At 52.9% G+C, this 14,142-nt stretch overlaps 1 protein-coding gene across 4 annotated transcripts in view; it reads right to left on the bottom strand.

Annotated features, from left to right (window-relative positions):
* MIPOL1 (mirror-image polydactyly 1) overlaps window positions 1-14,142 on the bottom strand; it is a 191,607-nt gene that overhangs the window by 125,333 nt on the left and 52,132 nt on the right. For all 4 annotated transcript variants that reach the window (XM_083453028.1, XM_083453029.1, XM_083453030.1 and 1 more), the window contains one exon: window positions 13,873-13,978. In XM_083453028.1, the coding sequence (XP_083309154.1) occupies window positions 13,873-13,978 (106 nt within the window). The remainder of the gene's footprint in view (window positions 1-13,872; window positions 13,979-14,142) is intronic.

Raw genomic sequence — 14,142 nt, 5'->3', positions numbered from 1 at the left:
GATCATCAGCTTGTAATATGGAGGTGTGCTTCTTCATGGGTGGCACCACGGTTGTGAAAAGCCATCTCTGCTGAAATTCAAGAGGTCTCCTCAGTGTGGACATTCCACCAGCTCCTGAAAATGCAGCTGTTTAGGCAAGCATTCACCTGAATGGAACTTGTGACTTTATTGTTTTAACTGTTTTAAAACTGTTTTAATTGCTATGTGTTTAATTATATATTTTAATTAAGGATGTTTTAATGCTTTTCTGCCTTTTAATCACAGATTGATTTTATAGTCATAAACCACCGAGAGCCATTTTGACGTACAAGTGATATCCATTAATAGTATGAAAAATAAAAATATTCTCTCCTCAGTGGTGCAGTGCAGTGAAAGGTGGGGTGGGCTGTTGGTTGGGTCCCATATGTTTCTCTTATAAACAACAAAGACCGCATTCAAAATTTTATATTATGAACTATAATCAGCCTTTTAGGGTGCTTTGCAAATATTATCTTTGTAATTATTACAACAACCCTGCAAGGGACGTCATTCCCAACTTGTACACAGCAGGAATGAGAGACCATAGATTGCTTAAGGCTGTCTAGCAGTTCCTAGCAGAAGCAAGATGTGAGGCAGAAGCTTCTAGGTTTGCATCTCAGTCACTTTGTTACCACAATAAAGTAGCTCTCGAAAACATTATTTTCCTGCTGGTGTTTGAGTAAGTTGGACTTTGGTCTCTTGGCCTTCAGTGAGTCAGACTTAAGCATTGCACTGGTTTTTTAAATATAAAAACCAAGGCCTAGTCTTACTCTTCTTCCAGCCATGCCTGAATCAAGCAAACTGTTAGCCAGTGTTTTTTCAGCAGAAGGTAGCCATGTTTTGTGCATTCAGAAGCCTCCCAGTTTTGGCCAGTTCCTGCTGAAAAAAATCCTGGCAACTCTCAGCTTCAACAGAACAAGTACAAAAGGGACAACCCCCTCACATAACGATGTGTTAACCACCTCTTGCTCCTCCCTGGTCAACACCCCACAACTTGCAGGCTGGACACAGGGCAAGTGGTTGGATGGACAGTCAGAAGCGCCTTCTGCACATCCTCAGGCCTCAACAGCAGGAACTATTGGGACAGAACTGGATAAACTATCATATATGCATATTCAAAATCTAACAGTGGCACATTTCAGGTCAGGTTGAAAATGCTTTAGTTTCTCTCATCCTCACACTAGCTCACTAAGGCAAGTTCCTATCCTTCCTATTTCAGATATGGTCAACACTGATTTAGATCTCATACGAGAGTCTTTACAACACATTACTCATCAGCTAAAGCCTGGTGCCATCTCCAGGAATTAGCCTGCTAGCCTTCAGTGGACTATCTGTACGCTTAAGAACATAAGGTTGGTAATATTAAAAAAAGCCACATACATTTTTAAGTGAAGAGACAAATCATAACATTAAGAAGATTTAACAGAGGACTCCACAGACAACTTCATTCATAATTGGACATAATGTTCAAAATTACAGCATCAAATCTGTTTTCAAGTTTTCTTCCACAAAATATTGACTGCATGGATTTTATTTTTTACACACACACACAAACACACGTTGTGGGTATTTGGCGAGTCTTCATGTTGTGGAGCTATATGTCACAAGGATATCTCAGTTCCTTGGAAACCAGAACATATAGTTTGTGTATCAGATGACAAAACGATTCTACTAATCCTAATGATTGCCTATTTGTCTCCTTAAATCACGCATCCGTTTAACATTAATCTGCTTCAGAAGTAGGCATACTGACACCTTGTGTGGTTTCTCAGCCTCTGGGTTCCCCTAACATTTTTGTCTTCTAGTTTATGTTTCCTCTTCTTCCATCCATCTTCCATTCCATTCCTGCTTTCACACCTTTGACATATACAGTGGTACCTCGGGTTAAGTACTTAATTCATTCCGGAGGTCTGTTCTTAACCTGAAAGTGTTGTTAACCTGAAGCACCACTTTAGCTAATGGGGCCTCCTGCTGCCGCCGCACCGCTGGAGCACAATTTCTGTTCTCATCCTGAAGCAAAGTTCTTAACCTGAAGCACTATTTCTGGGTTAGCGGAGTCTGTAACCTGAAGCGTATGTAACCCAAAGTACCACTGTGTACAGCTTTCCCTTCAACTATAAGAAGCTGTGAAACGCTAATTGCCATCTTGCAACAATCGTTCCACCAGCATCAGGAGATGGAAAGCAGGGACAGTGCTTCTGGCCAGCTGAGAAACCAGCAACATTGGGCTTCTTCCCTCTTTGAATTGTTTCCATTGCAGCCAGTCATTGTAGGAACTTTGGAACTTTGGAACTAAAAACTAGTGCCAAAGTTGGCTTTTATCCTCACTGGGACAGCATCTACTTCACATTCAAAAGGCCCATATTCAATCTCCAGCATCTCCAAGTAAAAGTCCTACAATGCCAGGCAGTGCAGAAGATACTGAGTTGAGCCAATGGCCTGACCCAATACAAGGCAGCTTCCTATATCTTTTTATATTGTAATCCTGAAGGAACAATTTGTAATTTGCTCTGGGAGGCTTTTTGGCTGAAGAGCAGAGGAAAATGCTTTAAATAATTAAACAAACGAATGAATAAACTAACTAAACACTAAGAAGGAATAGCAGCCTCTAGTGGCCACAGAATTGAGTTGGTCAACTGACCATTTCTTCTAAAATTTCTAAAGAGGCATGTTGCAGCACACAGATTCCCAAACCCAGGGTCTAACTTTGCACAAAACCAAATGTATACAAAAATGTTTAACCCAGCTTTTTAAATGTGAAAGGACTGAATCATTATTATTCCCATTTTCTGCCCAGATATATAAAATGCTAGGACTCATCTAAAACCACCCAGTAAATTGACGGCTGGGATGAGACTTGAACACAGGTCCAAGGTACAGTCCTATGCATCCACATTGATGGTGTGCATATTTTCCACCCTAGCTATATTTCCTTGCTGTTTTAATTCTCCATCTGCTTCCTTGCACTATTTCTCCCAGTTAACTTCTTCTCAAACACCAAAAAAGCAGGAATCTTACTAACAAGGGAAGCTGCTTTTGAATTTCAAAGCCAGTTTGGTCAACAGCCTGATTGGCTACTATGGAAATTCCGGGGGGAACTTTTTGCATGCCTTTCTTTCAAATGCGTGTGTGTGCGTGCATACACACACACACACACACACACGCACAAAGATACATGTTTGTTAGACATAGATAATATTTATAAAAGTTACATCACAGCTTTGATAAATTGAAGAAAATATTGTTTTAGTGATTCTATAGGGATCAACATTCTGTATTTTGTACTCTTCCTCCCTGTTTCATATTAACAAGGGCTTTTCAGCTTGAGTTTTTATTATTTTAAGATCCTTCTCAAAGTACAAGGTAAAAGTTTTATAACACACTTCCCCAGTGCCTTTTATTACACGCTCTTCTATCATGATTCTATCACAATTTCAAATGTAAGATAAACATTCATCTGTATGTTGTATCTGGATGTAAAAGTGGAATCTAAATATGATAAGCAAAACACACAATTATGGGTATTAAGCAACCAGGTTTTACTCAGAGTAGACTCATCGAAATGAATAAAAATGATTAAGTTAGGTCCATTAATTTCAGTAGGTCCACCCTGAATAAAACTTACCGTATTTTTCGCCCTATAGGACGCACCGGCCCATAGGACGCACCTAGTTTTTTGGGGGGGAAATCAAGGAAAAAATTTTTATTTCCCCCCCAGATTTGCGCAAGCATACCCAAGCTAGAAGAGGGAGACGGAGCACTCCGTCTCCCTCTTCTGCCTTCAGGGACAGCCGCTCTAGCCTCCGTGGGGCAGCGGATTGCCCCGCTGTCCCCCGTGGTTGTGGGGCTGGGGGGGGGAGAAGCAAGCTTGCTTCTCTCTCTCCCCCCCCCCAGCCTCCAGATCAGGTTGGGGAATAGCGGGGTGGCGGTGCTCCGCCTCCCCGCTATCCCCCGAGGTTGTGGGGCTGGCAGGGGGGAGAAGCAAGCCTGCTTCTCCCCCCCCCAGCCTCCAGATCATGTTGGGGAATAGTGGGGTGGCGGTGCTCCGCCTCCCCGCTATCCCCCGAGGTTGTGGGGCTGGCAGGGGGGAGAAGCAAGCCTGCTTCTCTCCCCCCCCCCAGCCTCCAGATCAGGTCGGGGAACAGCTGGGTGGCGGTGCTCCGCCTCCACGCTATCCCCCGAGGTTGTGGGGCTGGCAGGGGGGAAAAGCAAGCCTGCTTCTCCCCCCCCCCCCAGCCTCCAGATCAGATCGGGGAAAAGCGGGGTTGCGGTGCTCCGCCTCCCCGCTATCCCCCGAGGTTGTGGGGCTGGCAGGGGGGAGAAGCAAGCCTGCTTCTCCCCCCCCCCCAGCCTCCAGATCAGGTTGGGGAATAGCGGGGTGGCGGTGCTCCGCCTCCCCACTATCCCCCGAGGTTGTGGGGCTGATCTGGAGGCTGGGGGGGGGGGAGAAGCATGCTTGCTTCTCCCCCCCCCCCCCAGCCTCCAGATCAGGTTGGGGAATAGCGGGGTGGCAGTGCTCCGCCTCCCCACTATCCCCTGAGGTTGTGGGGCTGGCAGGGGGGAGAAGCAAGCCTGCTTCTCTCCCCCGCCAGCCTCCAGATCAGGTTGGGGAATAGCGGGGTGGCGGTGCTCCGCCTCCCCGCTATCCCCCGAGGTTCTGGGGCTGGCAGGGGGGAGAAGCAAGCCTGCTTCTCTCCCCCGCCAGCCTCCAGATCAGGTTGGGGAATAGCGGGGTGGCGGTGCTCCGCCTCCCCGCTATCCCCCGAGGTTCTGGGGCTGGCAGGGGGGAGAAGCAAGCCTGCTTCTCTCCCCCGCCAGCCTCCAGATCAGGTTGGGGAATAGCGGGGTGGCGGTGCTCCGCCTCCCCACTATCCCCCGAGGTTGTGGGGCTGGCAGGGGGGAGAAGCAAGCCTGCTTCTCTCCCCCGCCAGCCTCCAGATCAGGTTGGGGAATAGCGGGGTGGCGATGCTCCGCCTCCCCACTATCCCCCGAGGTTTTGGGGCTGGCAGGGGGGAAAAGCAAGCCTGCTTCTCCCCCCCCCCCAGCCTCCAGATCATGTTGGGGAATAGCGGGGTGGCGGTGCTCCGCCTCCCCGCTATCCCCCAAGGTTGTGGGGCTGGCAGGGGGGAGAAGCAAGCCTGCTTCTCTCCCCCGCCAGCCTCCAGATCAGGTTGGGGAATAGCGGGGTGGCGGTGCTCCGCCTCCCCACTATCCCCCGAGGTTGTGGGGCTGGCAGGGGGGGAAAGCAAGCCAGCTTCTCCCCCCCCCCCAGCCTCCAGATCAGGTTGGGGAATAGCGGGGTGGCGGTGCTCCGCCTCCCCACTATCCCCCGAGGTTGTGGGGCTGGGGGGGGGAGAAGCAAGCTTGCTTCTCTCTCCCCCCCCCAGCCTCCAGATCAGGTTGGGGAATAGCGGGGTGGCGGTGCTCCGCCTCCCCGCTATCCCCCGAGGTTGTGGGGCTGACAGGGGGGAGAAGCAAGCCTGCTACTCCCCCCCGCCAGCCTCCAGATCAGGTCGGGGAACAGCTGGGTGGCGGTGCTCCGCCTCCCCGCTATCCCCCGAGGTTGTGGGGCTGGCAGGGGGGAGAAGCAAGCTTTCTTCTCCGCCCCCCCCAGCCTCCAGACCAGGTCGAGGAATAGCGGGGTGGCGGCGCTGCGCCTCCCCGCTGTCCCCCGAGCATGTGGGCTGCAGGCTGCTGCCCGCAAGCCTTGGTAGCCCGCGGGACCTCCCCCCGGGTTTGCAAGACTTGCGGATAGCTTCCTGAAGCCTGGAGAGCAAGAGGGGTCGGTGCGCACCGACCCCTCTCGCTCTCCAGGCTTCAGCGAAAGCCTGCATTCGCCCCATAGGACGCACACAGATTTCCCCTTCATTTTTGGAGGGGAAAAAGTGCGTCCTATAGGGCGAAAAATACGGTAGTTTAATACCAACTGCAGTGATTAACACTAGTGAATCCCAGCAACATACAGTATTAACATCTTTTGAAGGCAACCCAAACTAACCTATCTTAATTCAAATACATCTAGGAAAAATCTGCTTTTGAGATTTTTTTAAAATAGAAGCAAAATCTATAGAGTTCAGCAAAGCACACAATATGTGCCACCTTCAAGTGCAGGATATGGGGTTCTCCATAAACAGCGTGCAGGATCTTACCCAGGGAACCATCCATACATATGCCACTTCTGTGCACAGATCACCCTGCTGGATTATGGCACATGTGTTTTTTATCCAGTTTTCCTCCATGAGCTTGAATGAGCAAAGAAAGTCTACACTGAATAAAATATTTCTCTATTATATACACAGAAGTAAAACGCTGTGCAAACATCCCCAAAACAAACATATAACTTGGAATTTAATCCAAACAGTTCACATCCTGTAAATGTTTAGTTGGTAGATAATCAAGATGTAACTATGATCTATGTAAGGGTTTTATGGTAGTTTTTTTATATATATGTCAAAAAAACTATAGGGTTACTTTAAATATGCATTTAATTTGTGTTGTGAATATTTAGGGTTCTGTCATTGTGATTCAGAATGGCTAGCCTATCTTACAAATGTTGGTAATATCAATCAATCTCTTTACTGACACTGTAGAAAGCCAATCAACTGACAATTCTATACTATTCCCCAACCCACTTCCATTCACTTTGTCAATGAGATGGGAATGACATCAGATCCACTACTATTAAGCATATTACGGAGAATTAGCTTTAATAATGTTACAACCTTTTCACAATCATGCTAGCGAATAAGCCATATTCCCGTTTCTCTTTCAAACCTCTTACCAGCTTCATAACATTGTCACCAAGTGTCCTTGTCTACATATGTTTACCATTACATACATATACTCAAGGAACTTACTTTAGGATCTTTAGCCCATAGTCATGGTGAGCCACACCCAAAAGAGTTTTCTAAGACGAGGAACTAACACCAAGACTCTGGCTTAGAATAAACAAATATGCAATTTGTTAAAGAAAACAGAACATAGGCTTCAAGTTGGACAAGCATCTAATGAGTCCATCCCCATCTCTAAGGAATGCAAGAGACGACTGGGAAGAAAGGGTCATGCAGGTGATAGGGGAAGGGAGAGAGTAAACCTAAAGGAGGCTACTGGAGGGCAGAGGGCTGAATGAGGTTAAGAAAAGGAGTCAAAATGTCAATAACATGATCCTGAAGCTGAGGCTCCAATACTTTGGCCACCTGATGAGAAGAGAAGACTCCCTGGAAAAGACCCTGATGTTGGGAAAGATTGAGGGCACAAGGAGAAGGGGACGACAGAGGACAAGATGGTTGGACGGTGTTCTCGAAGCTACAAACATGAGTCTGACCAAGCTGCCGGAGGCAGTGTGTGCTGGTCCCGGGGGTAAGGTACCTTGGGTGTAGCAAAGTCCACACGAAGAGGGGCAAGGTCCGAGGCAGAGTGCCGGGCGGTGAACAGGAACGCTGGAACAGGAGGCTGTGCAGGGAACAGGTACACCGGATGGTCGGGAACAGGAGGCCGAGCAGGGAACAGGAGTACCGGATAGTCAGGAACAGGAGGCCGAGCAGGGATCAAGAACACAGGAAGGTCCGAAGCCAACAACGACGTTGCTCCCGCAACCTGGGGCCGGGCTGACTGGGCTTTTATCCTCTTCTAAGGCCAGGGGCGGTCCCGGCCCCCAGGAGCCCCGCCTCCTCTGGCCTTAAGGCGAGCACTCCTCCTGGGGGCAACCAGTTCCCTTCGCCTCTCTGCTCTAAACCTCTGCAGATCAGGAGAGGCCGAAGGGTTACTGGGCCCTGGAGGAGGCTCACCTGTGGCCACTGAGTCGTCAAGCCTCTCTGGGGCCAGAAGGGCCTCACCTGGGGCCAGCTCCTGATGCACTGCCACAGGTGCAGGCTCTTCAGCATCTAGGCCTGGCCCCAGTTCAGCCGGCCCTGGAGGCGGGGACTCCTGTGCAGGCCGGGATTCCTCTGTTTCATCCTCCGAATCGGAATCCCAGGCCATCACACCATCCCCCCTCCCAGGCCCCCCCCTCAACCGAGGGTCCGGACCCGGCTTGCCGGGGTACGTCGCATGGAACTCTCGGAGGCAGGCAGGTGCGTGGACGTTGGCCGCTGGTTCCCAGGAACGGTCCTCCGGTCCGTACCCCTTCCAGTCAATGAGATACTGCAGCTTCCCCCTGCGGTATCGGGAGTCCAGGATGCGTTCCACCTCGTACTCAGGCTCTCCCCGAACCAACACTGGCTGCGGTCGGGGACGGTTCGGGTGGAACTCGTCGGGTGGGGCCACCGGACTCAAAAGGGACCTGTGGAAGACCGGGTGAACCTTCAGGGTTGCGGGTAACCGGAGACGAAATGCCACAGGAGAGACTTGGTCTACGATAGGGAACGGGCCGGTGAAGCGGGCGTCCAACTTCCGCGAAGGTCGAGAGGGGTGGAGGTGGCGAGTGGAGAGCCAAACCAGGTCACCGACGCGAAGTTCCGGCCCCACCTGGCGGTGGCGGTCGGCCTGGGCCTTGTACGCTTCCTTGGCCTGGTGCAGTTGCTCCACCAAAAGCTGTTGCTGGGACTGGAGCTCTTGAAGCCACTCCGTCACCGCCGGGACTGCGGATGTCGGCAGCACCTCTGGAAACAGCCGTGGATGATAACCATAACTGGCCTGGAACGGGGTCTGCTGGGTGGACGCATTCACCGCGTTATTGTAGGCGAACTCCGCCAATGCCAGGTGGTCGACCCAGTCATCCTGCTGGTAACTGCAGTAACACCGGAGGTACTGCTCCAGCACCGCGTTCGCCCGTTCCGTCTGGCCATCGGTCTGTGGGTGGTAGGCTGACGAGAGGCAGACCTCCGTCCCGAGGGTCCGGTGTAGTGCTTGCCAGAACCGGGATGTGAGCTGAACGCCCCGGTCGGACACCACGCGCTCAGGTAGGCCATGCAGGCGGAAGACATGCTGAAGGTACAGCTGAGCAGTTTCCTTGGCTGTGGGTACAGATGGACAGGGAGCGCAGTGCACCATCTTGGTGAAATGGTCGGAGAAAACCAGAAGGCAGGTACAGCCACGAGACGAGGGTAAGTCCACTACAAAGTCCAACGAAACCGTGTGCCAAGGGTGCGGTGGAACTGGCAATGGCTGAAGTAGGCCGGGGGGTCGCCCGGTAGGTCCCTTGGCGCGCCGGCAGACATCACAACCAGCAACGTAGCGAGCCACGTCAGCCTTCAGGCGGGGCCACCAAAACTCTCGACTGACCAGATGGGTGGTCCGATACCGTCCAAAGTGCCCCGCTGCTGGGGCATCATGGGCCATCCGGAGAACCTCCAGCCGTAGTGGCCCTGGCGGGATGTACAAACGACCGTGGTGCAGCAGAAGGCCCTGATGCAGGACCAGCCCCGGATACTGTGGGCTGGACCCTTCAGCCAGCTCCCGGAGTCGTTCCTGGGCCCAAGCGTCGACCCGCTGCTGTTCCCGCACCCGAACCTGCAGTGGCTGCGCCTCCTGGGTGGCCAGGAATGCAGCCGGAGGTAGGATCGTGGTGGGTTCTGCTTGCTGTACCGTGTCTGCGTTGTCGTCAGGTTTCCGGGACAGGGCATCCGCCTTCTGATTCTGAGAGCTAGGGATGTAGCGGATCCGGAACTGGAACCGGGAAAAGAACAACGCCCACCGGATCTGTCTTTGGTTCAGCTTGCGGGTGGTCTGGAGGTACTCCAGATTCCGGTGGTCGGTTCTCACCTCCACCGGATGTCGTGCCCCCTCAAGATGGTGGCGCCAGACCTCAAAGGCTACCTTGATGGCCAGTAGTTCCCGCTCCCACACAGTATAGTTACGCTCCGCTGGTAGGAGCTGGCGGGAATAGAAGGCACAGGGTAAGAGTGGCGCTTCAGGACCAATCTGTTGAGACAAGACGGCACCGAGAGCCGTACTGGAAGCGTCGGTCTCCACCACAAAGGGTCGAGAGGGGTCAGGATGTTGTAAGATTGGTGCCCTCTGGAAACAGGCCTTCAACCCCTGAAACGCCTCCTCTGCCTCCTTGTCCCAGGAAAACGGCGTCTTTGGGCGCAGTAGCCGGGTCAACGGGGTGGTGCGATGAGCATAATCAGCGATGAAGGTCCGGTAGTAATTGGCGAACCCCAGGAAACGCTGTAGGTCCTTGCGGTTCCGGGGTGCCGCCCATTCTTGAACCGCTGTCACCTTCCCCGGGTCCATTTGCACCCCATCTGGAGAGAGCCGGTGACCAAGGAAGTCCACAGTCCGCTGATGGAACTCGCACTTGCTGAGCTTTGCGTACAAACGGTGCTCACGCAAGCGCTGCAGCACGGTCCGGACATGCCCCTCATGGCGAGCCGGGTCACGGGAGTAAATCAGTATGTCATCCAAATACACCACCACGTACTTGTCTAACAGGTCCTGAAACACGTGGTTGATGTAGCGTTGAAACACAGCAGGCGCGTTGCACAAACCGAAAGGCATAACCAAATATTCGAACTGCCCGTACCGGGTCCCAAACGCTGTCTTCCACTCATCCCCGGCTCGGATCCGAATCAAGTTGTAGGCCCCCCGGAGGTCCAGCTTGGTGAACACCTGTGCCCCTTGCACCCGCTCCAGCAGCTCCGAGATAAGGGGCAAGGGGTACCGGTCTGGGACGGTAATTTTGTTCAGGGCTCGGTAATCATGGCAAGGGCGGAGTTCCCCACATTTCTTCTTAACAAAAAGCACCGGCGCCGCGGTGGGCGAGGTGGAAGGCCTAATGAACCCACGCTCCAGGTTCTTGCGCAAGAAGTCCTGCAAAGCCTCGCGCTCTGGCTCTGTTAGGGAATATAAGCGACTCACTGGTAAAGGCGCTCCGGGTTGGAGGTCTATGCCGCAGTCAAAAGGCCGATGCGGCGGCAGCTGGTCTGCCCCCCGTTCCTCGAACACGTCCTGGTAGTCCTGGTACACGGCTGGGAGCGTGGGTGCTGCCTCCTCTGAGGGCGCGGCCGCCAGCGTTCCGGATTGAGCATGGGAACATGGGTCTGGGAAGTGCACGGTCCGTTTGACCCAGTCAATCTGAACGTTGTGGGCCTCCAGCCAGTCCATCCCGAGCACCAGGGGGAAGCGGGGCATAGAGGCAATGTCCAAAGTTCGCAACTCCCGGTGCTGCTGGAGACACAGGACCAGAGGCTGGGTCTCCTGAGTAACGGCACCTGAACGCAGAAGTCGTCCGTCAATCGCTTCCACCTGGACCGGTACTGGCTTGTTCCGAAGTGGCACCTGATGATGGGCGGCAAAAGCAGCGTCCATATAGGAGCGGGTTGCCCCTGAATCTACCAAAGCATGGGTGAGGATCCAGGGCCCACCTGGAGGGTATAAACGTACCGAAACCATAAGATGTTGCAAGTCCATTGGTGCGGGCCCATTCTGTACGGTTTGGGACCCCCGGTAGCTAGGGCCATCAGCTACTGGGGTTGGCGGTTTCCCTGCGGCTGGCGTTTCTCAGGGCAGGACCGAGCGAAGTGTCCACTTCCGCCACAGTAAAGACAGAGATTTCCATCCCGACGCCGCGCCTTCTCTGCGGGGGAAAGGCGTGGCCGCACTGCCCCGAGCTGCATAGGCTCCTCCGTTAAATCAGTTGTGACCGTGGGGCTGCCGGAAAAAGCTGGTGCCGTGAACTGGAAGTGACGGCGACCCCGGGCCTGACGACGATCCTCCAACCGGTCGCCTATTTGTAGACTCCGTTGAATGAGAGTGTCCAGCGTGGTGGGGCGTTCCATTGTGGCCAACTGGTCCAGTACCTCGTCCGAAAGCCCTTCGAGATACTGGTCCCGCAGTGCCGAGTCATTCCAGGTCAAGTCCTGTGCCAACAGCCGGAACTCCGTGGTATATGTGGCCACCGTGGACTTGCCCTGTTTCAAATGCCGAATCGCCCGGTTGGCTTGACTCTCTTTCTGGGGGTTGCCGAACGCGGCCTCCAAACGATTGCAAAACCCCGTATAGTCTGCCAGCAAGGGGGAGTCTTGCCTGAGTAGCGGCAACGCCCACTTGGCCGCCTGGTCCTTTAACAAGCTAATCAAAAAGTGCACCTTGGTACGGTCGTCAGGAAAGTTCCGGGCTCGCCCCTGAATATACAGTTTGGCCTGGGCCAGGAACATGGGAAAGCTGGCCGGGGCTCCATCAAATTTCTCAGGCAAAGCCACTGGGTACTTGCCCGGAGCCGGGGCGTCGGCCCCAGAAGCCGGTAGGGCTTCCAAGCGTTGCTGAAGGGCCTCAACCGCGTCACTGAGCTGCTGCACGGTGTGAGACAAGGCCTGGTTCTCCTGGGCCAAAGCCACCAGTGCAGCCGCCTGTTCAGCCATGGCCTCTGGCTCTTCCCGAACGCACCCCGACGAAGGGGGAGTGCGGGAGGTGGCGGGAGCAAACTGTGCTGGTCCCGGGGGTAAGGTACCTTGGGTGTAGCAAAGTCCACACGAAGAGGGGCAAGGTCCGAGGCAGAGTGCCGGGCGGTGAACAGGAACGCTGGAACAGGAGGCTGTGCAGGGAACAGGTACACCGGATGGTCGGGAACAGGAGGCCGAGCAGGGAACAGGAGTACCGGATAGTCAGGAACAGGAGGCCGAGCAGGGATCAAGAACACAGGAAGGTCCGAAGCCAACAACGACGTTGCTCCCGCAACCTGGGGCCGGGCTGACTGGGCTTTTATCCTCTTCTAAGGCCAGGGGCGGTCCCGGCCCCCAGGAGCCCCGCCTCCTCTGGCCTTAAGGCGAGCACTCCTCCTGGGGGCAACCAGTTCCCTTCGCCTCTCTGCTCTAAACCTCTGCAGATCAGGAGAGGCCGAAGGGTTACTGGGCCCTGGAGGAGGCTCACCTGTGGCCACTGAGTCGTCAAGCCTCTCTGGGGCCAGAAGGGCCTCACCTGGGGCCAGCTCCTGATGCACTGCCACAGGTGCAGGCTCTTCAGCATCTAGGCCTGGCCCCAGTTCAGCCGGCCCTGGAGGCGGGGACTCCTGTGCAGGCCGGGATTCCTCTGTTTCATCCTCCGAATCGGAATCCCAGGCCATCACACAGTGGAAGACAGGAGTGCCCGGCGTGCTCTGGTCCATGGGGTCATGAAGAGTCGGACACGACTAAACGACTAAACAACAACAAACCTGGATAGCTGGAGAGAAAGAATGGAAACCAGAAAACAGATATTACTGTTATTACTAGCACGAGATGGAGGCAGGGAACTTGATCAGCTGAGAAGCAGGTTTCCTTAAACTGCCCAGTTCTCTGCTGATCAAGAGATGATGGCGGTCTGGCCCTGATACTGATCCTGGCCGTTGTATTGATACATCTCCCAGGAAACTGTGGTTTGGCCTCAGTACGATGCGTGGAGCAAGCCACTGGCGAAGATCTATCATCACTCTAAAGCAACATTTCTTTCATTGGTTAAAAACCTGAATTCCCTGCTCACCAAACAGAGGTTCGGGTCTCCAGCTGAGAGAAACATGAAGATCTCCATACAAAGGTGTGTGGAAGGAGGGGTGGTAGCATCTCTCTGAACAAGCTAAAACAATAAGTGGGTATTTGAACTGCTGGTTGAAAGGTAGTGGCCGTGGTAATCATTATTTCCCTTGTTTGTTCAGGACCTTCCAACAAAACAAACAACCTTTTTGTGATTGGATTGACATGGTGTTAACAATTCATTTAATGCCCAAATCAGTATGAATACAGGTAAAGCTCTTACTAATACCAGTACCAGGATGTTAAAGCCACCTCTTTTCCAAGCAACTTCAAACAGCCTCATATAAAGAAGTCAAAGCACCCCTCCTTTAGCAAATACATCTAATGTTCATTAGGCCACGTCATATAGCAACCAAACGGGCTGTAGGAGCCCTATGGCCATCTGTTAAACGCTCATCTACTGCACCTGCAGCCTTTTCCGCAATCTTCGCTTCTGCCACTCTTTCCTGCAGCTCTAAGTCCAGCTTTATTGTCTTCAGCTCCTTGTCTTTTTCAGACAGCCGGTCCTGAAGCTGAAGAGTCGAAACGGCGACATTGTTATTGGTATGTAAAAGTGCACGGGCACAATATTAACTTGCAAGAAAGAGATGCATTTCGTTCTCACAAAATGACTCTCTCAACAAACATCGAGCAACGTAAACACAACTCTTACATTTTTGTTTTCATATAAATAACT

The sequence above is a fragment of the Podarcis tiliguerta genome, assembly GCF_965153285.1.
Source record: "Podarcis tiliguerta genome assembly, chromosome: 1".
In the NCBI taxonomy this organism is placed as follows: domain Eukaryota; kingdom Metazoa; phylum Chordata; class Lepidosauria; order Squamata; family Lacertidae; genus Podarcis; species Podarcis tiliguerta.
The sequence above is the reverse complement of the archived record's forward strand: the minus strand, read 5'-3'. Positions and strand labels throughout refer to the sequence as shown.